Source organism: Stenella coeruleoalba (assembly GCF_951394435.1).
Source record: "Stenella coeruleoalba genome assembly, chromosome: 5".
Taxonomy (NCBI): Eukaryota; Metazoa; Chordata; class Mammalia; order Artiodactyla; family Delphinidae; genus Stenella; species Stenella coeruleoalba.
In genome coordinates, this window is record NC_137150.1 from 28,815,815 (window position 1) to 28,841,681 (window position 25,867).

A 25,867-nucleotide genomic window follows, 5' to 3' on the forward strand; every position below is an offset into this window, starting at 1 on the left:
TTAAGAGAAAAAATTGATTTCCCCCTTTTTAACTAGCTAGAGACATCTATAAATGTTAATCAGAGCTTCTGATGAGAGAGAAATAAACATGACATCACTGAGTTGGCTTGATTCTAGCCTTGCCTCTTTGTTGAATACACATTTTGGTTTCCACAGAGTTGTTCAGAATTCACCCTGGAAAACATACACTGCCTTATACCAACCATCCCATAATGGCAACACAGAAGAAACTGGCATGTCCTGCTGAAGCCTATCGACTTTCCCTGACCCCCGCGTAACGCCCCACCCACAGGCAGGGCTGCATCGCGTCTCACCGTCCAAGATGGCCCACTGGTTGTCAATCTCTGTATGCTTCAGGTAGGAGTCTTCGATGGTGGGGTCATAGTCAGGCACAAAGATCTTCTGGAAAAACTGGATGGTGAGGGCGCTCTTGCCCACACCCCCGTCTCCCACCACCACCAGCTTGTACGTGGGGAGGTTGTCGCTGGGGACGGCACTGGTCGCCATGTTGCTGGTAGGTCAGACCTGGGGAGGCAAGATATGTGGAATGAGACAGGGGGCTTCTTCTTCTCTGACTCAGGGGAAAATATTCACGGGGTTTCCTCCTTTCTTACAGAGTAACAAATACTCCCAGTTGTAGAAAGTTTTGAAAATGAAGACATGCAAGAGAAAAGTGCTACCCCAGGTCCCTCACCCAGAGACAATAACTGTTAAAATGATTTATTCAACCATTTACTGAATGTCAACTATGTGCCAGGCCCGGTCTTGGGGATATAATGCCACACGGCCTTTAACCAGCCAAAGGCCATGTCAACGAAGTTTTTCCACCATCAAATTCCGCCCTAGTCCTGTACAGTTAAACACGTGGGCGTTAGTCTGAGCAGGGAGGGCAAGGAGGTTCGCCTTTCACATCAACTCTGGTCATTGGACTGTGGTGCTGAGAAGAATGGGAGGCTGTCTGAGCTTAAAGGAAAAGACAGTCACAACAGCTTAGCACAGCTGAGCTCAGCGTCTCTGAGCCCCTTCCAACTCTCAGAATTCTGTGATCCTGGCTCTGTTCTCTGATCTCCTCAGCCTCTATCATGCAGAAAGTCATGTTAGACTCTTATGACATCTGGTCAACCCCTCTTTTAGTTGGGGAGGAAGAAGAGGAGGATCAGGGATAAGTTTTATTTTGATGACGTTGAGTCCAGTTAAGGCAGTGGTTCTCAACCAGGGGCAATTTTGTCCCCCAGGGATATCTGCAATGTCTGGAAATATTTTTGGTTGCCAAAACCAAGTGGGTGCTCCCAGCATCTAGTCAGCAGAGGCCAGGGATGCTGCTAAAGATCCTATAATGCCCAGGAAAACACCCCCAGAACCCATCATTAACCACCCTAAAATGTCCACAGTGCCAAGGATGAGAGACGTTGAGCTAAGCTGACTAGGCAGGGGCTGGAAATAGGGGACCAGGATCCTAAAGAGCAACTGAGCCTGAACAGATAAGGACTGACTGTGTAGAGGTGATGGCAGAGAAGTGAAGAGTGACTTTGGAAACTGCACCACAAAGTACCAAGGAGGAGAGGCGGGCAGAGAGCATGGAAGGAGCATTCAGAAAAATCGGAGGGAAACCAGGATCTGTCACAGTGATGGAAGCCCAGGGTTTCCAGAAGGAGGAGGTTGACAGCACCGAAGGCTAAACACTGGTGCGGGATGAGGGAGGAGAGTCACCTAAAGAACAATTTGAGGGTGTTGCCAGGGGCCTAAGATGCTAACTAGGGAAAAGCACAAACCACCTCTGGTAGGGCCATTCCTGGGTAGCTTCAGGACTCATAGAAGGGTAGGGGGGCAGGCAGCATGCCAGGGGACAACGAACCGTGTGTCCTGTGTGCAATCACTGCTGCTCGGGAAGGCCACTGACTGAGCCATAGTTTCCTTACGTAATAGATTAAAGGGCTGGGTTTTCACAGTTGTTCTTAGCTCTAAAAGAGTCCTCCGTTCTAGATTTCAACAGAAAGGACGTTAGACACAAATGTAGGTTATGTGGCCACGCTGATTTGCATGGGGCTATAGGCGAGAGTCGTTGCATAATCTTTTGCAGTTACTGAAGCTTGATGTTGACATTTAGGGTTTCCCTGCAGTGGCAGGGAAAGTAGGCGCTTTCACACGTTGTGGGTGAGAATGTAAATCTGTCCAAACTGGACTGAGAATACACTTGCATAAATACATCAAAATTTAAAGCAGACATATCCTCTCTCAAAGCTATACCACATGTGAGAATGTAGTCTAAGGAGGTAATCAGACAAGTGTACAAAGATGTTAAGAACAGGGGTAAAAATGGAAATAACTTAAATACTGGGGGGCAAGTTAAAGAAAAATTTATCCATACAATGCAATACTATATTCAGAAGGACGATATTCCCTAGCCTAGAAGAGGTTTATAATATACATGGAAAAAAAAAAAAGCCAGTCTGCAAAACAGCAAGTACATATGATTACACTTCCATGAAGCTACCATCTATGAAGCTACATGTCTAGGGTGGTTCTAGGCATAGAGAGGATTGGCACGTAGCTGTCTCTACAGGGGACTTAGGGACACTTTCTCAGATTTTCAATTTTCCACAACAAGCATGTGTTCTATTTGTGTATCAGAAAAGCTGAACAGTATTAAAATATTTCCACCAAGCAGCCACATAGCACAGGGATATCAGCTCGGTGCTTTGTGACCTCCTGGAGGGGTGGGATAGGGAGAGTGGGAAGGAGGGAGACGCAAGAGGGAAGAGATATGGGAACATATGTATACGTATAACTGATTCACTTTGTTATAAAGCAGAAACTAACACACCATTGTAAAGCAATTATACCCCAATAAAGATGTTAAAAAAAATATTTCCACCAAATAAAATGTTCGGGCCACCTGAAAATGTGCGATTCCCTCTCCTTCGAGTGGGGATTTATAACTCCTTTGGTGCGGGATAGAAGGACCAGGTGCCAGCTGAGCCCCAGCATCTGGTTCCCCCATCCCCCCTAGGTGGGGATGACAGTGGGGTTAAGCTGAGCCTTCAACACACTGAGCTCTCCCACGTGACAGAGCTGGTGGTCCAAAGGGGCCAGAGGGGAGGTGAGGGAGACAAAAATGAACTGCTGTCCTAGCCTGGGGAGGATGGTGACACTAAGCCAGCGTGAACGTGTCTGCCTATGAAAGAGGCTGTTTTTAAAGCTCCCTTCCAAGAAGATACAAATGCTCGGGCTTCCCTGGTGGCGCAGTGGTTGGGAGTCCGCCTGCCGATGCAGGGGACACGGGTTCGTGCCCCGGTCCGGGAAGATCCCACATGCCGCGGAGTGGCTGGGCCCGTGACCCATGGCCGCTGAGCCTGCGCGTCCGGAGCCTGTGCTCCGCAACGGGAGAGGCCACAGCAGTGAGAGGCCCGCGTACCGTAAAAAAAAAAAAAAAGTGAAGTCAGAAAGAGAAAGACAAATACCGTATGCTAACACATATATATGGAATCAAGAAAAAAAAATGTCATGAAGAACCTAGGGGTAGGATGGGAATAAAGACACAGACCTACTAGAGAATGGACTTGAGGATACGGGGAGGGGGAAGGGTAAGCTGTGACAAAGTGAGAGAGTGGCATGGACATATATACACTACCAAACATAAAATAGATAGCTAGTGGGAAGCAGCCGCATAGCACAGGGAGATCAGCTCGGTGCTTTGTGACCACATGGAGGGGTGGGATAGGGAGGGTGGGAGGGAGGGAGACGCAGGAGGGAGATGTGGGAACATATGTATATGTATAACTGATTCACTTTGTTATAGAGCGGAAACTAACACACCATTGTAAAGCAATTATACTCCAATAAAGATGTAAAAAATAAATAAGCTCCAAGGATATGATGTATAGCACAGGGAATACAGCCAATATTTTATAATAGTTTTAAATGGAGTATAATCGATAAAAAATTTGAATCACTATGTTGTACACATGAAGCTAATATAATATTGTAAATCAACTATACCTCAATAAAAAAAATTAAAATAAATAAAAATGAAAGCTCCCTTCCCTTCTTGCTGGCAGCAACGTGAATAAAAAAATACTAAGTGGGTGGGAAGGTATCGGGAAGGAAAACCGTTTCCCTTGATTTTCTTCTCAAAATAAAACAAGATGAGAAATACACTAGTAAATATGATAGAGGACCAACCTTTGAGGCGGTGCTCAGACCACCCACAGCAGAACCACCTGGGGACTTGAAAAAAATCGCCCTCTGCTTGCGAAGCAAGGCAGCTGGCAGGAAATGGTCAGATGAGGGCTGATTTCCTTTCACAGTGCCCTGCACTCAGGAGTTGGGCCCTGAGAGACCACGGGGGGCCAATCTGGGGTTCCCTCCCACCTCAGACTCAGTGGAACAGGGTTAGAACGCACGGTTAACACAAACCTTGGACTGGGTCCCTCGTGGGGAGAAACCCTTTAGTGCTTCCCGTGGCTGATGGGTCAAGTCCTCGCCCCTTCACTGGACATTCAAGGCAGTCACTGGCTGCCATCGCTGACCTCTCCAGTGGGACCCACGTTGCAGCCTCTGACACTACTCTCTCCCAAGCAACTCTGTGTTCCCCAGTGTGCCCTGTGGTCCTGTGGAGCCCTCTGCCCACCCCACCTCCTACTGGGGCCCTGGGGAGAGCGCACACCTCTTCACAGGTCAGGCCCAGGCCGAGAATCGCCTCTCGGGAGGCACCCCCTTCGACCCCGTGCCCCACAGTTCCTGGTGCAGAGCCCACCACCACACTTGAAGTTTTCTATACTTACTGTACACAACAGGGCAGGGATGCATCTCGTCCCTCCCTGGATCACCAAGGCCCAGCACCACATCGGCAAGGACAGACGTCAGCTAGAGGAACTGGGGGCCCAACAATGGCCTTTCTGAACAACCATCAGACAACCCACCAGCCACAGCACTGGCCTCCCCACACAGAGGGCTCGGGGGCAGCTCTCCCAGCCAGGCCTTGGGACTGTCTCCCTCCTTCTCCCAAGTCAGACGGATCACACAGATAAGACCCTTCCTGGAAGCAAGTGTGAGCCCAGGTTTACAAAGGTGGGACCATGAGTCCAGAAAACCCCTCAATCTATAAGGGCTCTCGGCCAGATCTTCTCTTCATGCACATGTTTTTCCAGTCTTCAACCTCCCCCGAAATAATCCCTGACTAAAATGATGTCTTTGTAAACAGGGAGGGCAGTCAAAATGCCAAGGGGCGTGCACCACACTCCTACAAAATCGGCTGATCTCACGTGGTGTGGAGAAAGAATTTTTAAAGTCACCAGAGGCTATGACGAAAGTCACCACAGGATAAAATGTTGGTCGGTGCTTAAGGAGCAAACTGTTTCCATTTAGGACATCCCTCTCCTCTCCAGTCTATTCAACTAGACGGCACCTTGGAGATCATTCTAGAACGCTGGTTCTTCACCATTTGGGGGTCATAGATGGCCCCTTCGAGGTGGGAGGGTGGAATAAGGTGGGCCCGGGGCTCCCTTTAAAGTCTCGCCACCAATTTTCCGTGCCTGATACTCTCCTGCCCACCAGCTGAGCGACCTTGGGCGAGTTAACCTTTCACAGCCTCAGTTTTTTTACTTGAAAGATAGAGTTGGCTAGAGAATCATCCTTTGCAGGATTGCTCTAAGCGGGAAATTAAAATGTATGAGGCGAGCCCAGCTTAAAGAAGGTGCTCAAATGTTTGTTCTCTCGCCCTGTTTACTTTGTTCCCAGAAGAGGCGGACCCACAGTCTCCCTCCCTCCCTCCACTCTGAGGCTCCGCGGTTCCCAGCCTCCTCCCCCGCCCCCATCAGAAGCCCCGCTGCCACCTCAGCTCCCTTGCAGTCAGATTAAATAGGCTCGTGTGGCAACGTCACCCATCAGTTAGAACACTGTTTCCATGGGAAATGGCTCCGAGGTTCCAGACAGCCCACTCCACTCAGAAACCAACTTTTGGAACCGCAGCCCCTGGGCGGAGGAGGCGCCGAGCGCTGGTTCCCATGGCAACCACCGCTCCCAGAGCCCTTCCCAGTGCCCGAGCAACCCAAACCCCGGCTCATACTGGAAACTTCTCTCTAAAAGGCAGTATCACTGCCTCGACGATTTTAATGACGTGTATACGAAAACTTCAGGCATCTTTCGGCTGAGAAATAAACTTTTTTGGTGACTGTCTTTTGCTCCCTTTCTCTCCCCACGATTAGCACCCTGGGCCTGCTTGGTTTGAAGTTGTTTCCAGAAAGGCAGATTTCGTCTTCCCAGCAACTGGGGAGCTCCAAGAGGACAACAGCCACGTCTCCTCATTCTCTTGACCTCTCACAGGGCCAGGCAGGGCCCAACACGTGGGAACCTCAGGGTGTATTCGCTGACTGACTACTCCATACTGGCCCAATAAGCAGGGCGTGACACCCTCCCTTCGGACAGGGGTAGGCTCGTGTCCCTAGGAAGTGGGGGCTGGGTGGACCCATGACCCCAGAATAACCTTTTCACCCAGCAATTTTCAAAGTGTGCTTGGAGGGAGTTCCTGAGACCTCCTGGGAAGCCTTGTGCAAAGCCCCCTCTGTTCTCAGGGGGGCAGCTTGGGGTGGAGCGTCAGTCATAGCCTTGGACTCTTCAGCCAGGCAGCTTGAGTTCCACTTGTGTCTCTGATACGGACTCCCTGTGTGACGTGGAGCGAGTTTCTTAACTTCAGGGAGCCTCAGTTTCCCCATCTATAAAACAGAACAGGACCCTCAAGAATGTGTAATTACAGTCCCAGTGGTGGGGGGGGGAAATGGAGGGCCCCCCAGTGAGGGCATATTTGCACTGATGTGCAAAGCAGCTGGGCCCCTGGGCTCCCTGCAATGTGGTAGAGCCTAGTGATCTGGACCCCTGCTTGCCCCATCCATGGCCCTGAGAGCACCTGAACGCATAGGGCTGCTGGAGGACCCAACATAGTAACAAATCCTAGGACAGCAGTGGGCCCCAGCAGCCCCCCAAAACAGCAGTGCCCAGTGGTTATTATCTCTTACCAAATCTGCCACCTTCTCCCCAAGTTCCCAGTTTCTAGGGCTTCTAGAGAGCTTGTTTCCCAGAAGAACAGCCCAGAACACTGCCCATTTTTCTAAGTGGGCACATGGTAAAAGAAATGGCTTTGGCTGCAGACACTGTCAAGGGGCTCACGGGCTTCCTGGCCTCTCCATGTTCCCCATCCCCCAAGTACCACTTCCGAAGTGATGTCATAGTCCTAGCCAGAAGAAGAGGTGCCCAGGAGAGGCTACATGGCAGTAACAACCCCCACTATTTAGTGGGCATCAGCAGTGGGTGGATCAGACACCGAAGGTCAGGCTTGGAACCGTCGTGTTGCACTGCCTAGAATTCTTTCGGTCATTAGTTTTGCAACATCACAGGACTTTTCCTTGACTGTCTTTGTGACTCGTAACCCATAGGGCACTCTTTATCTTCTCTGACTATAGGAGCTGTGGCAGTGGTCATCCCAGAGCCTCTCCCAAAGATGCTACCAACTTAATTGAAGGTTTAGTTTTCACTGCTTTTTGCTTCTCTATTTCCATACTAATTATTTTAAAGACCTCCCCTAACCCCATCTGTCAAACTACAAGTTGTCTGGTAAATAAAGCTGGAAGAGGGGGACACGTTCATTATTAATGCAGCTCTTGGGAGAGTGAATGGACTTTCATTCACATTGAGCTGAATCAGCCCTGGGAAGCTAATCTCATCTCTGTGACGTCTGGGTGTGCCCAGTTCAGGGGGATGAGGATACATTGGGGGGTGACCCAACCCATGTGGAGGAAACGGCTCTGCATTCCAGGAGCTGCCCTTCCCTTCTGCACAATTCCCAGAAATGGGCAGCTTCCCCAGGGCTGCTGATTTGCAGGCTGTGCAAAAGTGGCGTGCGGCCCCGCCAGGGGTCTAGGCCACTTGGCATCCCTAAGGCTCCACTCTCCCCTCCCTAAGACTTTGCTCTGCCCTTTGTCTCCCACCTTTGCTAATCCCAGCCCAGCACTGTCACTGCATCACTCAACCCCTCCGGGAAGCCAGCGCATTCAGCTCACTTGATTATTAAGATTTAACCACCAATCCAACCGTGTGTTATTTTATGCTGTACAGGACCTTAAACATCAGCAGGTCTGGATGGTATGTGGCATGGGTGCCTCCCCCGCTTTCCCAGCGCCAATGGCAGACACCACAGTCCATCGTGGTCCTCTTTCCTGCTCAGTCTTACAACCCTTTTCAACGCAGCACCCTTGGCAGCCACAACCAGGTGACTGGTCCGGAGAGGAAACTTGTTTGCCATCCCAGATCGAACCCACTACTCTTTAGGTTCCCTCCAAAACATCCCACCTACTGGCTGTCCTGTTCCATGGGAGGGGCTCAGGACCTTCTGGGGGAGCCTGCCTGGCTACCTCTGGAGAACTCTGTTACCCAAGTCTTCTGGGTAATACATCAGCCCCTGCTTTTCTACCCCATCAAATCCAAGCTCCTCTGCCAGGATCACACCTGGACTGCTGACAGCAGGGCAGAAATATCAGACAGGAGTCCTGAGATCCAGACAAAGGCCAATGCCTGAAGTAAGCCAGGCCCTTGACCTTACTCATGAACCCCAAGTACCACGTGCTTCCTTATATCACAACTATTAACACTAGGGTCTTACTTGCTAGTGTGTGAGTACCTCCTGACAGAGCCTGGAGCTTAGCCATCTACAACCCAGCACTATGAGTCCCAGAAATGACCTGCTATAATAATTACAAGGGTGATCATGTTAAAAATGATAGGAGCACTTAATTAACGTAGGCGATGTGTCTGATGCTGTTGGAAGATTTTACCAAATTAACTCATTTAGTTGTCGTAACAACCCTATGAGGTATAACTTTGTCCCCGTGTTACAATTGAAGAAATTGAGACACAAAGAAGTAAAGTAACTCTTCTAAGGTCAGCCAGCTAGAAAGCAGCAGTGCCAGGATCTAAAACCACAAGAGTGTGGCTCCAGAGCCCACGGCCAGTGCGTCAGGCTAGGCAACTTCTCGTGGGGCAGAGTGGTGGGTGGGTGCAGACGCGGGCCAGGCCAGAGGCAGCAGATCCGAAGTGCTGGGAAGAGGTCAGCAGTGAGCCAGGGAGGTGGTGTCAGAGTCAGGGAGGCCTCCAAGGCCGGACTGCTGCCCCTGTGGGAGAAGCAGCCGAGCAGGTCAGGGCCCAAGGGGCACCCAGGGTAAATACTAGTCACTGGGAACAGACACCCCCCCCATCCCAACTGGGACAAAGTCTGACAAATAGGTCACAGGTCTGGTACCGCCAGGTGCTCCTGCCCTGAGGACCAGGGAGAAAGCTGAGGGATCAGGCAGCTGCCCAGCATCGTGGGAACACCAGGGGCTTCTGAGACCTCCTATTTCAGCACCCCTGTCGGGCCCCTCTCCACTGTGCTGGTCCCTGCCCCAGCCTGTCTCCTTGTGGTCCTACACACCGGCTGCTCCCCGCCAAGCTGGGGGCTGGCGCCTCAACTGGAGCCCTTCACCAAAGAGCCTGAGCTAGGAACTCGCACAGCTGCAACCTTAGGCAAGTTACTTACACTCTGTCCCTCGGTTTTCTCTTCTGTAAAAGTGGGGACAGTGGCAGCATTTGACTTGTGGTGGTCATGATAGGCTACATTTATTTGCTTGGTCCAGTGTCTGGCCCATAGAGAGTGTTCAATAAACATCAGGGAGTTACCAACACCAGAATCCTTCGAAGTCCATCTCACGTCCCTCCTCCTGCAGGAAGCCCTCCTGCCCCTCCAGAGTCTTTCCTGAGCTTATGCCCTGCAAACTGGCTGGTTCCACAGATGACAGCTCAACGGAACTCAGCCCCTCGCCACTCCGTCCTCGGGGCGCTCTCACGCCCATCTGCCAGCTGGTCTCAGCTCCCCCATTCCGCCTTGGGGGGCAGCCTCCTGCAGCCATGCTGTAGGACGACAAGCCCCGCATGCTGCTGACCCAATGATGAAGGAAATTTAAGCTCCTCAAAGACATTTCCCCAAATATTCAGGAGATGCTTGTTCACTGAATAGACTGAGCAGCAGATACCAAATTGCTGGGAACTCGGCATGAAACGGTTTCTCCCTCTGGTCTTTAAACCCAGAAGTGCTCTCCATCCTAAAGCCTAGCCCCTCTCTGGGTTCCTCCTGTTTTGGTGGATTTATCCTTGGAAAGAAAAACCTGTTAAGGACACATGACATGAGAAAGGGCCCATTTTTCCTGAGCCCAGAGGAGAATGATCCAGGAGGAGGGAAGTGGACAGGCCACCGGTGCTGGCCACCCTTCCCCCAGTACACACAGAGGGTCAGATCCGGGAGACTTGCACGTCCAGTCAGTACTCCCAGAGCACCTCCAATGTGCCTGGTCCTCGGAGCTGGGGAGACGGAGATGAATGAGCCCCAGCACCTGGCTTTGGGGCTCATGGGGTGTGGGGGGGGAGGGGCAGACAGACAGAGGACTACAGTATACAAGGCTAAGTGGGAGCACAGGGGCAGCGGGGGGCATCTCACTCAGCCTGGAGGCATTGCAGAAAGCTTCCCGGTTGAGGCAATGACAAAATGGGGTCTTGAAGGCCAACTAGGTATCAGCTAAGGGAAGTGATAGGGACAAGCATATCCCAGGTGAGGACCAGAAGTTGCAAAGCTGTAAAGCACAGAGGTGTGGAAAACCAAGAAGGTGCCAAGTTCTGCAAGCAACACATGTGACTGGAGCGCAGAATGTGTGACGTGTGCGGTGCGGGGGGAAGGGGAGTGGGGAGGAGCTCCTGTTGGCTGCCTGACATCTGGAGGCGTCTGTCTTTGTTTCCAGAGCACTAAGCACAGTGCCGGGCACGCAGTGGCTGCTCTTCAGCACAGAATGTTGAAGGAACAAGCGCAGGGGCTGCAGGGCGAGGCGGTGGGGAGCACAGGGGCCCCACGTGACCCCTAGGCCCCCGGACCCTCCCCTCCCCACAGGCGCGCCATGCAGGCTCGCTGGAGGGCCGCACGGTCCAGCAGGCCCACAGCCCTTTCTGATGACCGCAGTGAAGTTCACCAGCCAGAAAAGCCCAGCGGACGCTGCATAACTCGCACAGGACAAACTGAGGGCTCCAGAAGCTCAGAGGAGAGGAGAGGGGAAGCAGACGGGAAAGGGCTGCAGGGCCGGTGGGAGCGGGAAGGTCACGCAGGCGGAGCTGGCATGGCCACAAATGCCCAAAGGCAGAGCTGTGTGGGGTGGCATTTGGCCTCCCCATTTACCAGCGGGGAGCAGAGTCAGAGGCGCTGAGGCATGTGCCCGAGGGCACGGCTTGGGAAAGGGTGAAGCTGGGATTTGGCATCCAGACGACAGCTAAAAACTAGAATTCTGCCCCACTCCCCGCCCAGCTAGTCCAGGCGGCTGGGTGGGTCTGCGGGGGTCTCCGGGCTGAGGGGTTAACGGGGGCTTCGGTGTCTCAGGGTCCGCACGACCCTTCAGAACAACGTGCTCCACTGGCATCCCCGGGCCACGGGGGTGCTGCCACCCGGCCGCTTGGCCCTCACAGGCCCACGTCCTCACGGGCTGAGGTCGCACCCCAATGCCCGGCCCCCTGTGTCCCCATGTCCCACCACCACAGGGAGGCTGGGACTGCACTCAGTCCAGGGGTGAGGGGCAGGGCTGCCGCCCGGCCCGCAGCTTCCTCGAGGGGCAGAGAGGAGGAAGCAGCTTTATCTTTGGATTCTTCTTCTCAGTCCTGGGGGCCATTCCGATTTCCCTAGGGCCGGGCAGTCCCCCCCGCAGTTGAGGAGGAGCTTCCCAGCCTCAGGCCGGCATCTGCATGCCCATCGGGAAAGTCACCCTGGCCATCACCCCAATGCGGAGGGTCATCTTCTGGACACTCTGGGGCTCCCCAAAGTGAGGCTCTCAGACTCCCCAAAGGCTGGCAGCCAGCTCTGCATCCTGATTCAGCTGCTCCCTCGGCCCATGCCTGGAGGAGGGGCTCCTGCAAGCCCCCCACACCCCGGGCTGCTCGGGCTCAACCCCGCACACGGGACCCCCGCCAGCCCGCCCTGCCCCTCTCTCCTCGGCCTCCCCCGCCAGCTCCAACATCCCTTTACCTCAAATCCCAGGCCAAGACCTCGTGACACATCTCCCTCCGCGGCTGGCTCTGCCCTCTGCCTGGGCCCCCCTCACTGGCGCCGCCCTCCCGCCACTCCAGAGCAGCCACCCCTCAACCGAGCCCGGGCGCAGTGCTCCTCCCGGAAACCGCCCCGGAGCCTGAAGCTCTCCCCACGGGCCCTCCCTGAGCTGCCCGGCATCACGTCCCCGGCGCCCAGAGCCTCTCTCCCACTGATTCCTAGTACGGCGTCCTTGGGGGCAGGGGCGGTGCCCAATTCGTAGGGCCTCACGGAGTCTGCCAGGGAATGCTGCCTGCCCGCACTGCCTCTTCACTCTCCCCGGCCTGCGAAAACACTCCCTCTAGGAGGCACGGCCGCCCTGCGCCCCAGGCTCCCGAAGCCACCCCTTCGTTCCCGGCCGCTCCTGCTCCCCAGGCCTCCTTCCACTGAGCCGCCTTGCCTGCGTCTACGAAGTGCCGCCAGGTGGCAGGTGGCAGCCAGAGTGCTTTGCAGCCGCTATTCCGCCGATTCATCACAGCCACCTCGTGGAGAAGGCTCTGTTTAGCCCCTGAGGTCCCCGAGGTTCCAGGGTTGTCCATGCCACGCATCGCCGCCTGCAAGTGACCACGCGCTCCCGGCTCAGCCACATGGCCACGCTGCCTCTTCTCCCTTCAAAGCTAGGAGCTGGGAGTTGTTTTACTGTCACATTTCCCCGCGGGGGTGGGGCTGGGGGCTACAGGCTGGGCTTCATTTTCCTTATCTCGGGGTCACCCTGGAGCCCTGGCATAGCTTTCCGCACAGAAATGCTTCCGGCATCTGCCGTCTGCATTCCCCAAATGCAGGGGTGACCCTGGGAGTTGGCTGGGATTCTGCTTGGGTGGCGGGTAGGCTGAAGTGCTGTGAGTCACACAGAGAAGTGGGGTGGTGGCCCTCACAAGGGAGATACCATGTGGGCACCAGCCCAGAGGAGGAGTGGGTGACCGTAAGGGGGTCCTTCCCTGTCAGCCACACTCCCAAGCACTGAGCCCCCTGTAGGTCCCAGGGCCCAGCTCCCTGACCATCCCTGCCTTCGGGCTGGGGATGCCACACCCCGTCCCCAGAACCCCCTGATGGCATCAAGGCAGAGGTTCTCATACCGTCTTTCTCCCGAGTGGAGGCAACCGGAGCACAGCGTCACAGGCTGTCCCTCAGCGCTGCCCCAGCCCAGAGCTGCTGCCTCCTGGAAGCTATGGCTTCACGCCAGCGCAGCAGGTAAGCGGCCCAGGAGAAGGGCAGGGGTGGTGACAGACAGCAAAGGGAAGGCCTGGATGCCGGGGGCAGGCCTCCCTCTGTGTCAGCAACCTCCTGCCTATGAGATGGACGCTTCTTGCCAGGGCTGAACGGTTAAACTCCAGCCCCCCGCATCCTACCTGACCCACTACCTCAACTGCTTCACCCTACAATAGCAGAAAGAGGGACTCAGGAGACAAATGGACACCCCAAACTCATGTGTAGGCAGAGGCCAGGTCGGTAAATGAGAGAAGGGGACAGGGACAGGCAATAGGGAGCAGTGGGGCCTGTGGTAAACAGGAGGCCACTGGTACCTTCCACCACCTGACCGCCATGACAGAAGCATATCTGCAACGGGGCTTCCAGACAGTCAAAATTTTTAAAGCGTAGCCAGAAATCTGAATTTTTATGTGAAAATGATTTTTTACATGTTGGCTACCAATTAAAAAGTTTTACACATTATATAAGCCAAATAAATCACCTCCCTGGGGTGGGGGGCAGGCAGCCCATAAGGGCACCTGCTGCTACCCTGCCACCTCGAGCATGCCAGCATTGAGTGGTGTGGCCACTCCGAGGCAGACGACCCTTGGCACTGCCTTGGCCTGGCCTAGCTTCGGCCGCAAAGAGGTGTGAGGTTAAAGGAAGTGGCAGTGACACTGCGGAGCAGCTGCAGGGCTTACTCAGCCTGGAAACTTTCCGGTCTAGCCGTCTTTAGCTGGGGGAGAGCACACAGCCACCCCAGGAGCACGGCAGAGCCCTCGGAGGAAGAGGGCAGAAAGGCACATTCAAAAATGACCGCTGCTTTGATTTGTTTCCATCGTTTGTATTCAAAAGGTTAAACATCATAAATGAAAAATGTGAAAAATTTTATGTTCGACCCAAAATGAGAAAGAAACAGGATCTAGGCCCTTCCCTGAGGTGAGGAGAGGTGACCCAATCCCCATTCGAAACGAGTAAGCAGACTGCAGAGAGAAGGGCTGGGGCAAAACAAAAGGGAAACTTCCTGAACACAAGGCGCAATGAGCGGCCGGGGAGGTGTGGGGTTTTCCTCAGCAAAGGGAAAGTCCAGGGAAGCAGGACCAGGGTGGGAGGGTCCAGCCGCCTTGTTGTGGAGGCTTGAACCAGGCTGGAGGTGGGGAGGGATGTCTTCTCAGGGACCCTGCCAAACTCCGGAAGGGGAGGAGGCCACTATTCACATCTCTCTCCCCAAACCCTATAGAGTGGCTGCATCTTTCCTGCCCTCCTACCCAGCCTGGCCAGGCCAGACAGCGAGTCCTGGATGCAGAGGGGGCAAAGGGCAGAGTGGGCAGACCTACTCCGTTCCCAAGGGGCAGGAGACATCTAGAAGCCGCCATTGGCCAGGGGACCGGCCGCCCACCTCTCTTTTTTCTATATACAGCACTTTTATAAGAAGTCATGAATCAAAGCATTTGCCCCTCTGCTGGGAATGTGACGTCAGGCAAATCACTCAACCCGGGTGTGCACCTCCGTTTCCTCATCTGTTATCTACGTCCTCACCTCACAGCGTTTTTCTGTGGACAGAATGAGCCAATACACCCAAGTGCTTAGAACAGTGCCTGGCACAGAAAGTGTTACTATTACTGTCATCATCATCGTCATCCTCATAAGTATGTTGTGGGAACTCTCTCCAACATCCCCTCCACCAAATTGCACAGAAGGGTTCCTGGGGCCACACAAGGCTACTTTCCAGGCTGCCCCAGAGCACTCAGGACCGGGGGCAGGAGGGGAAGGAAGCAGCTGCTTTTGAATCACCACCTTCAGCCCACGAGGCGCACAGCGCAGCCTCCTCTACAGGGAGACCTCAGCCACCCAGCGGGATGAAGGATCACTGCTCCTGCCGAAGGATCACTGCTCCTGCCGCTGGGCCACCCCAGGGTTCAGCAAGGAAGCACATTCTATTCCGGGACGATCTGAGGAATGATCGCCACCCACAGTCCGTGCTGGCTTGTTTCGGGGGTGCAGAGAAAGGAGAAACTGTGGAGGTACATCCTATCGGGCGGGGGGGGTGGGGTGGGGGGACGAGCCCAAGTAGGGTAAAGCTGGAGGCAGAGCAGATGTCAGGAGCGTGGAAATGAATCCAACGGACCCAGTTTTGAATCCTGGGTGTGCCACTTACTAGCTGTGTGACCTCAGACAAATTACGTATAAACCTCTCCGTGCAAAACTATCCTTGGTGAACGGGTAGCAGCAATCAGCTGGAGGTGGAATCAGGCCCAGTGCTGTGGCCAGGGCCGATCATTAGAATGCCTGTTTATCATGTCCTGACCACATGCCACACTTCCCTGACCAGCACCTCAGACTAGGTGAGGTCACTGCTCTAGTTCCCTAGACACCCAGCTGTCTGTCTTGACAGCACTTTGCATGCTGCACTCAGTTGCCTAATTGTTTATGATGTAATGTGTCTTCCCCACCAGACTGTCAGCTCCAGGAGGCCAGGGCCCATCCTCCGTTTTATTCTCCACTGTATCTCTGGAGCCCAGCGCATGCCTGACACCAAGAAGATGCTCAATAAATATCTTGATCTGCATCAGCTCTAATCCTCACAGCTACTCTGAACACTGTCCTAACACAAAGGAAAAAAGATTAACACTTGAGTTTGCTCTGGTCATTGGGAAAGCCCGACTTAAGACTCTGACCTGGCTTGGAACAGTGACAGTAACCACCCCACAGCTCCTGCTGTGGTGCCTGCAGAAGGTCACGGTGTAGGTCTGGGGTGCATATGCCTCTTGCTCAGACAAGCTCTTTATTGGCTCTTTTCAGGAGTAAAAGGGTAGGCTCCCAGCCTTGTCTCCATGTCTTTACTCCTCTATAGTCAAAAGTAATGGAAATTGGGAGTTTTCAGAAGTTCTGGGGGAAAGTGCCCAGAAAAATTGGTCCCTGGAAAATGGCAGTCAACTAGGCTTGAGGAGACAGAGAGCCGGGGAGAAAGTCTCCAAGGGTGTGAGCAGGCAAGGGAAGGGTGTCTGACGCTCAGTTTTAACTTCTGCCCCGTTCTAAGCTACGGGCAGCCCCCTTTCTCAGAGGCCCTTGGTGACAGCCTGTTACGTACAATAGCCGTGGCTCAGCGGGGCTTAGGGAATGAGGAAGCCACGCCTATGGTACCCACGCAAAGTGTGGCAGCTGACCCCGGAGCTCAGATGGCCTGCTGGCATGGTCCCCACCCTGCAATCCCCAGAAACACTGCAGATGGGGACGGTTTCCATCAACGACTGCGTAATCTTCAAAGAAAAATAAATGATACACTCAGAAAACTTGCACAGGGAGAAACTCTTTGGGGAAGAATGAAGATCTATTGGGGCGAGCACCTCTCCATGTCCACATATGTGGGATGAGGGCCTGGCCCCGCATGACCGGGCTAGAGGAGAAAGGGGGGTGGTGATGCCTGAGACATGTGTCACAGCAGCACTGTCCCTATTACAGACACCGCTAAGGAGGCCCACGGCAGATGGGGACTTGCCCAAGGTCACACAGAGGACAGGTAGGGGGCAGAGACTCAGCAGGGAGGCCCTCTGGCCTGCAGCCCGGGCCCCTTCCCACTCTCCTGTGGGTCTTCTGAGCAAGGGAGGGAGGGCTGAGGTTCCGAGGCCCCTCTGGCTGCCAATCGCTGGTGGTGCCAGACCCTGCCTGGGGCCCTCTCCTTCCTCCTTCCATGCAGAGGCTCTCCCAGCCTCCACCCAGCTTTCCTATCCACACACACCAGCCCTAAGGAGAAAACAGCCCCTGTTGAGTGCTTTATTAGAATGGTTATTTGGTGCAAGTGCTAAGTGACCTGCTCCCACTCCCCTTTTCCATCCCTCCAGCCATCCCCAGTTTGAGCCCAGAAGTAAAACAAAGGCTTTGTTTCTTTATTTTGATTTCCTGCTTAAAATCTCAAACATGCAGGAAACACCCACCCAGCCCCAGATAAGTGGACTGGGGCCACTGCGGGCAGGCAGGGCCGGGGGTCACTGAGTGGGGTGGCCCGGAAGGCTCTGATGCCAGCTGACCTTCGCTCCCGGGAGCGCCAGCAGGCCACCGGGGCCTGACTTCCTTTGCGGGAAGAGAATGGGTGTGCGGAGCATATGGGGAGTGCTAGGCCTTTTTGACTCTGTCGCCTGGGGAATCTCAACCTGAGGAATGTGGGTGTGGAGGGACCATTGAGAAGACACATCTCCTACAAGTTAGTATTTAATATATGCCCTCGAGGCTTTGGGACCGTGGCTCCACCCTTTCCCATCATCTCCAGTTACAATAAAGCAGGCATTGAAAGAAGAACATGATAGATGCTATTTTGGGGCTGCTGAGCCTCCTTGTGAGAGAATGGTACTCGTCAAGAAAGATGCATTTGCCTCCGCCTCTTCCTGGGGACCTCCATTCCCAGAGGATTTAAAATATAAAGGGGTGAATTGGGCGGTCATCTAAAAGGGGGAATTTTCAAGAAGGTGTGTTAAAGTTCTAAAGGCTAAAAAGAAGAAGAAGAAAAAAAAACTGGAACTGAGTTAAAATGAATTTTGCTCTTGAAGTGAATATATAATATGCTTTGGGGAGGCAAGAACCTGTCCCCAGGCCCCCCTAAAAATAGTCAGCCCTAAGCGGAGAGTGGGCCTCCCCAACTCCAGCGCATCTTCAGCGATCTCCACACAGCACCACATGCCTACAAATATTTGTACTTTGAATCTGGGTAGTTAGGATACTAGGGACGGCCTAACACACAGTATGTATAGCAGATTCTTTTTAAACCAAAGCTTTTCTTTAAAAAGTAGGCCGTCAACATAACATGTATGTGTATTTTTGCATAAACCAATAGGAATGGACTTTAGAATATGCTTAGTTGCCTTCATTGGTACAGTCTCTGACCGCTTCTACTGCAAGACAAACCCCAACAAAGCAGGTCCTTCTGAGGTCTTTGGGGTCCCAGCCTTTGCTGGCTTTTGCAGCATCTCCATGGAGTCAGGGGAAAGGACGCAGGCAGTGTTATCCTTTGTCGGCAACTCGGGAATGGAAAACATCTCAACTCATTCTCACCACTTAGTAAAGAAAACTCGGGGACGCCTCAGATCTCCGTGTTCTATTACGAAACTCGTTCACATCTCTGTCCCCGGTTTGAACTCCTTGACTCCTTGAAAATGGAATCTGCCTGGGTAGGCAAGGCTTTTCCAGAAGGTTTTTCATCTTTTCTGTGCAGCTTTAGAAGTGGTGCTTTGCTAACTGCCCTAAGTCAAGCCCAAGCTACCTGCAAATGGGCCACGTCAGGCTCCAGCTCGGGAGTGGGGTCAGGCGGGGGCGGGGCGGGTAGCAGGAGGCTGCAAACAGTTGGGGGAGAAACCTTCTCCTGTCTCCTGTAGTCAAGGAGAGCTTCCCCCTCTGCAGCTGGAGAGCTTGGCAGAGGGGAGGACCTGGGACCACACACCTGGGACACCATCTTTCTGTGAGAGCCGAGGAAAGGGAGAGCTGGCAAGGCCACGTTAGGGATTACAAAGGTACTACGTTGCACTCTGGTCTTCCTTCCTGTAAAGCGGTCCTGCACTTTAGACCAGAAATGTATTTTGCTCAAGATTGTTGACGATGAGCGGCTTCACAAGTCGGTGTCATCTAATGATAAAAAGAAAATCATGGGGTTTTCTTCTCTCTTTTCCAAATATATACATTTACCATTTAAATTACAGTTCGCTTTGGGCAGCTCTGACTAAATGATGCTCCACAGCCTGGCCTGAAGCCACAGTGGTCAAGGCAAGTATGTATTCGGATAGAGGAACTTTTTGAAAAAGGTTCAATCCCGAGATGCACACTCATTCCTCCCCGGGGTGAGTTCAGGCAGCAAAAGGATCTATCGACAACCTTGATGGAGACCCAGGTGGCATTTTCAGTGAATTCGCTGGGGACGTGGAGGTAAAAGAGCCAAGACACGGAAACTTCGGAGCAAGGCTCTAAAAGCCAGCCGGAGGCTGAGGGCAGGCCCAGCCAGCCAGGCCTCCTGACCGAGGATGCGCTGAAGCCCTGCCAAAGGGATCAGGTGCCGGCAAAACGGTCGCATCTGCTCATTTGGGGTAACGGGTACACGGTGCTTGTTATATGTTATCCTTCATCTTTTATATTTTTGAAATTTAAAAAATATACCAAGTGCACAAATGATGGAGGGGTTCCTGGTTGACAGTGAGATTAACGAGAGTCGGGGAAAACCACTTCCATCTAGGCTCCCTCTGCCTTTCTTGCCAACCAGCCACGTCTGCACCTCCGTGGCTTCTGCTGCTTCACAGCGTCGCTGTGCATGAACTGCTCTGTCCCCTCTCCTCACGAGGCCTTCACTCCACTGCAGCACTGATTATATATGGCCAGAACCCTGTGGGCCATGTCCCATGAGCACCAGGAGAGAAGGGGCGTGTCATCAAATGACCAAAGTCATCAGTCCTGGGAGCAGCACCGAGTAACAGACGGAGCATGTGCTCCAGGACCAGAGAGACCTTGGTAAGACTCCTTCCAGGCTCTGCTCCTCTCAGGCCATGGCCGTGGGGATGCCTACTTAACCACCCTGAGCCCCCATTTCCACATCTGTAAGAGGCTAACAGCAAAACTGTTGTGAGGCTTAGAGATGGTCAATGCGGAACATCTACCGCAGCCCAGCCCACAAGTCTTCACTGAAGGAAGGGAAGGAAGAGACGGGAAGGAGGGAGCGGAGAGAGGGTAGACCTCCAGAGAGGAAGTCTTTAAGCCATGCCACCTGAGGAGCAGTTGGAGAAAGCACAGGCTGCTTGTGCCGGAGAAAAGCACGATTGTCAAGGTTCACGTGGCACAGATCCAGCGGGACAGGTTAAAGGGAGAAAGAAAAGAACTTTGCCAGGATAAGTGAATCCCCAAATGGGGTAAACTGATTTAAGGGGCGTCAAGCACCCTGCCTCTGAAAGCGTCCAGCTAAGACCCGCCCCTCACAGGCTGCACCAGAGGGACCCCCTGTTGAAAGTTTCCCAGCCTCTACTCGAGGGGTCACTTTCCCATTTGGGCTGTATTTGTCTACTACTGAACTATTACTGGTTTAATCTTTACCTTAAAATCACCATACTTTTTAACTTAAAATTCTTACTCAGCCTTAATCTGAGTAAAACAGCCAGTAAAAAAAAAAAGGGTTTGATGTCATACCTGTATTTTTATAGTACACAGAAGTGTGTGTATATATACATATATATATAACTATTAAAATGTGTCCCACCTGAAACCATCTCCCTCCTCACTATGAGAAATGTGCTCTCCTGGGTCTGAATTGAGACTGAATATGCTCCAGGGGCCCCTTCTGGGTCCGTGATTCTGTTATCTGAAGGCTGCTTGAATACTGATAATGCTCTCAATTCTTACGGCCCTTTCTGGTCTCCCAAGCATGTTCTCATCTGTGTGTTTCATCTAATCCCCATGACAACCCTGAGGGCGGGACAGAGAAGTCGCAGACAGAGCCTGGGCCCCTGCAGCACAGGACTCTCCCAAGGCCCTGTCAACGGTCACAGAGGACCTGAATCACAGCGCTGAACTCTCCATGCCCCCTCCCTCCTTCTACTGCCACACACTGCACAGCCAAATCCCCTCCTGGTACCGTCCAAACGCTCATTAGCAACACAACCCAGATCCAAATCACGATGTTTTATCCATTTAGGTGGCCAGATGCCAGGCTCTGTAGGTGAAAATATGCCTCTCTGAGACCCAGAAGGTCATTTCACAACCAATGATGACCCACACTGTCATTTGGCCATCTGGCCATCAACAGGTTCCACCGAGTAAAGCTATCAAAAATATTAAAGGAGGGCTTCCCTGGTGGCGCAGTGGTTAAGAATCCACCTGCCAATGCAGGGGACACGGGTTCGAGCCCTGGTCCGGGAAGATCCCACATGCCGTGGAGCAACTAAGCCCGTGTGCCACAACTACTGAGCCTGAGCTCTGGAGCCCATGAGCCACAAGTACTGAAGCCCACACGCCTAGAGCCCGTGCTCTGCAACAAGAGAAGCCACCAGAATGAGAAGTCCGCGCACCGCAACAAAGTGTAGCCCCCGCTCGCCACAACTAGAGAAAGCCCGCGCACAGCAGTGAAGACCCAACGCAGCCAAAAATAAATACATATAATTAATTTTAAAAATACTAAAGGACAATGATAGCGACATTAAAAAGCTAAATACACACTGCTACTTCATGACCCCTACAAGGGGGATGGCTGCAGAAAGCTGCCATGGATCGTACCAATGGGCTACAGGCCCTTGGCTCAGTGGTGGGGCTCAGTGGAAGGCCAGGGGAATCTGAGAACAGGCGGGACCAGCCTCATTATGTGCAGCAGGAACACTACCTAGAAGACTGGAGATGGGCACCAAGGGGATGCATGGCAGACACCAGGGAGTGCAGTATGGCTGTCACCTCGGCCTCGACAACATCCTCTGCTGCCTGAAGCAGGAGGTGGCGGCACTGCCCTCTCAGTCAGAGTTCCACAAGACAGACCCACTAGCTGATTGCATGGATTTCCACCCACAAGCTGAGAACTGACATCCGTCCCGCTCTACTTCCACTCTTAACACCGGCTCTACCACGACAGCCTGCTGGCCTGGCTGGGAGGGCAGAGCCCCAGGGTAGGTAGGTCCTCAGTGAACAGCAGTGAAGCAAGGGATCTACCCTGGGATCCAGGGCTCATTTTCAGAGATCCACACATCTCCCAAACTGAATGCCCAACTTCATACAACCAAGGAACTTTTCTTTGGGCTTCTCACTGGCATGTTAAAGAGGCAGTGGCCCAAGAAGGTAAAAATCATTGCTCGGAACACTCAGCCCTCTTGGCTGCCTGTCCCGTGCAAGAACTTGCTGGAAGTGGCACTAATATCCCATCCCTGTGTCCAGAGACTTCACAAAAGCTGAGAACATCTTTGGGAGATCTAAGCTCTCCTTAATCCACTATGACTTGGGTTATGTTATTTGCAGCCAAAAGCACCCGCACTGATCCGGTACCACGGGGCCCAGTGGCATCACCCAAGACTGTGAGGGGCGGCAAGGCCTCAGAGTCCACCAACAAAATTCCTCTCAAAGCTCGACCTCTCGGCTCAGCCTCTAGACCATGCATAGCTGCCAGATGCCCCGGGCACAGGGAGCTCACCCAGTTCCTTCCTTTTTCCCATCCCCAGACAAAGGTAACTTTACCTCCTAGCCAGCCAGATACCTGCCCCCGGCCAGGTAAGTACAGAGCCTCTGGAACTCAATGCACACTCTTTGGACACTTGAGAACATCCCAGCTTTGCACAAGAACGTGTTCCCAATTCGTTCACATGTGTATGGTTTGTGCAAACTACGTGAGGCTCATGAGCAGGTATGTTTTCAATCACTTGCAGGGAGGCACGCTCCCTATGGGGGACTTCATTGGTAGACAATGATGACACCAGATGTGAAATATAAAATGGAGGCCACATTTCCCCAAGAAGTCACTGATGCAGCAGGCTGGTCACCATGTGAATCAGGCTGATGTTAGGACCAGGCACCCCAGGAGCTAGTTCAGTCCATCAGAGCCCAGAAGTCCTCCCTGGTGCCAGGTGATCACTCAAGCTCAGGAACCAACCCCAGGGATAATGGACTTGCCTCTCTATAAGCAGCTCAGATCAACTGAAAGTGTGAAATACCTGTGGTTACAGCTAATAAAAGTTATACCTGTCACAAAGATGTCTTAGGTAGGTGAAAACATAAGTAGTGGCAAATACAAACAGAGCTGGCAGCCCTGGAAGACTGTCACTGCCCCACCAGGGTTCAGCAGAGGGCCACACTGCCCCCCCATAAGGAAATGTTGAGGCGGGGGGCAGCTTCTATCAGAGCACCCGGCTTACGCAACCTCCACCCGCACCCCCAAAGAGGCTGGCAGACTCTGTGCCTCGAAAACCCCAGAGCATTAAAGCTCCAACCTTCCTGACCTAGCAGAGAAAGGACAAACTACACCTTAAACCACAGACAGAAAAGCTAATTGGCTGGGAGTGAGAACAGGCTGGGGGTCAAAACCATGAATGTTTTCATGGAACATTTTCAGCCCCAGTCAGCAGGGACATGCGATTTACAGGAAATTAGGAGACTTACAAAAATGTTAGCCAGCTCAAGTTTCTTTCCTGGGAAGAAAAGTAGGAGAAACTCTCAGAACTGTCTTGGTGAAAGTGCTTTGTTCACTGCAAAGCCCCTGACACGTGTCAGTTATTAATACCAGCAGCTCGCCACCCCACACTTCACCCAACCAGTGAAAGGCAATAGAGCCAAAGCCTAACACAAGCTGCACCTGGAGCCTTCAGGCCAGGTCAGCCAGACCCTCACAAGAGGGGCCTGAGGGGCTGCGGGGTCTACATCATGGACCCTAGATATGATCTTGCGCAAGTTACTCTTTCTAGCCCCTGTTTCCCATTGCACATGGGGGTCATGATAAAGCCCTTCTGCAGGAGTCTTGTCAAATGATGAACAAGCACATCCACCTCAAGTGCCTGGTCTGTGTCAGCCCTGCTGGCAGCTGTTATTACAGCGGAGCTTCAGGGCTTTTAGTCAGATTTCCTTATCATTCCTGCTGCCGGGGAGGTCACTCTTTTGAGGCCACAATTTTGAGCCTTGTCAGTCACCCTCTCTGGTCAGGTCCAGGATAGAGTGTGAGTCCTAAGGGGCAAGAACCATTCAAGCCCAAGGAGGGCTGCTCGGAGTAGGCGCTGGTGGGAGGAGGAGGGGCAGTCCCAGAGCTCCGGGGATCAGGGCCGGGATGAAGTGGCCCTTCTCCACCTCTCCAGCCTCGGCTCTGGCCCTGGCCAGCACAGACCTCAGTGCCAGCCACAAAGTCTAATTGGTGTCCAGTGCCCACGCTCCCGCCAGGCATCACCTCACCTCCCCTAGGAGGCCTTCCCTGCCCTTCCACGCTGTCTGCTCCCACAGCCCTCGTGCTTCCCTCATCCCAGTACCGACCACGCTGGGCTGTCGCTCAGTTTGCACCCCTACCTTCCTCGCGGCGCGGTAACTGGCACTGTGCCCTACACTCGGTGGGCGCCCCTGCAGCTCCCGTCAATGAATGAGCCGGGCCCTGGTTGTGACCAGAGACCCAGGCCCCCGGCGCAGCAAAGGTTTATGAAGCAGCCTGCTTTTCATCTTTCAGATGAATCTGACAACTCCCTCGGCCGATCCCTGCCCTCGTTAACGCCATTTTAAAAGGGGAAAGATCCCCCAACTCCGCCTCCATCCACCCGAGTCCCGCCGCCCACCTCCCCGCGCGTTCTCGCCAGGGCAGACAAGGAACCCAAGGGCGGTTACCATGAAAGGGGCTTTCTGTGCGGTGGGCAGGCCCTTCTCACTGGGGTCTCGATCGTCTCCGAATTCTCTATCGCACACCGTCACGCTGGAGCCTGCCGTGGGGGCAAAAGGCCACTCTCCGCCAGCCCCTGAGCGTAGTCCGCCTGTGGCGAGCGCGGCCGGGCCCGGGGCGGCCACACCTCCCCCCCGGAACAAAGCGCCCGGCCGGGTGCCCTCCCTTCCCAGCCTGCCCGACCGCTCACCGCGCGCTCCAGCCCGGCTCGGCTCCGGCCTCAGGCCGCCTCCTCCATGCCCGCACCGGCGAGAAGGGAGCGCCGCGCCCGCCGGGCCCCGCGGCAGCCGGACTGACGGCTCCCGGCCCGCGGCCTGACGGCCGCTCTGGCCTGTCCCCGCCCCGGCGCCTCCTTAAAGCGACCGCGCAGCCCGCGCGCGCCCTGGTCGCCCGGCGCGCCGCGCATTCCTTATAATGCAACAGCGGCTGCTAAAAATAGAGCGCCGCCGCCGTGGGCGCAGTGGGGGCCGGGCCCGGCGCCGCGACCCTGACACCCCGCGGGCCCCAGATTCCCAGGACGCACGGCCCGATGCTCAGGCCATCCGCGCCGAGCGCCCCGGACCCGGCAGGGCGAGCGGACCCGGCCACGGAACCCCGCCGCCGCCTCCCCCGTGGCCCCGCGCACTTACCCAGGTCCTACCCTCTGCGCGGCGGAGCTGGCTTTAAAGTGGACGCCGAATGGGAATTCGCCCGGGCCTATTTAAGAGCCTCTGCACTCCAGCCTTTAAATCTCCGCTCCCGCCCGGCCAACTTCTGAGCCTGCAGACGCCTCCCCCGACCTAGGCGATCCCAGCCCGCCACCTTAACCGCGTTCCCTTCGAATCCCGGGCCGTGTTTCTTCCTCGATCCAGTCCCCAGCGTTGCTTCCCCCAGGCCCTCTCGGTGCCAGGTTCCTGGGCCTAAAGTTCGTTCAGATGGAGGCGACGGACGGGGACGGGCGACACTCGCGATCCATTTCATTGTTTCAGTTCCTCTAACTCCTCTCCATCGGCGTCATTTTTTCCTTATTTTAAAAATTGAGATGTAATTCACATACCATAAAATTCCAGCTTTTAAAGTGGACAATTCAGTGGTTTTTAGTATAGTCACAAAGTGGCAGCCACCACTATTACCTAATTCCAGATCATTTTCATAACACCCCCCCCTCTTCAAACAAACAAACAAAAACCTCCGAACCCATTTGCAGT

General features: G+C 53.9%; 1 protein-coding gene across 3 annotated transcripts in view; it reads right to left on the bottom strand.

Annotated features, from left to right (window-relative positions):
* MRAS (muscle RAS oncogene homolog) overlaps positions 1-25,486 on the bottom strand; it is a 59,291-nt gene extending 33,805 nt beyond the window's left edge. The window contains exons 1-2 of one of the 3 annotated variants that reach the window (XM_079923011.1): positions 25,310-25,486; positions 315-525 (exon numbers count right to left, since the gene is read on the bottom strand). In XM_079923011.1, the coding sequence (XP_079779137.1) occupies positions 315-507 (193 nt within the window). In that variant the 5' untranslated portion in view covers positions 508-525; positions 25,310-25,486. Of the gene's footprint in view, positions 1-314; positions 526-24,628; positions 24,804-24,870; positions 25,049-25,309 lie in introns of those variants that run through there. The other 2 variants (XM_079923009.1, XM_079923010.1) reach the window with 2 other exon arrangements.
* Between the last annotated feature and the right edge of the window lie 381 nt (positions 25,487-25,867).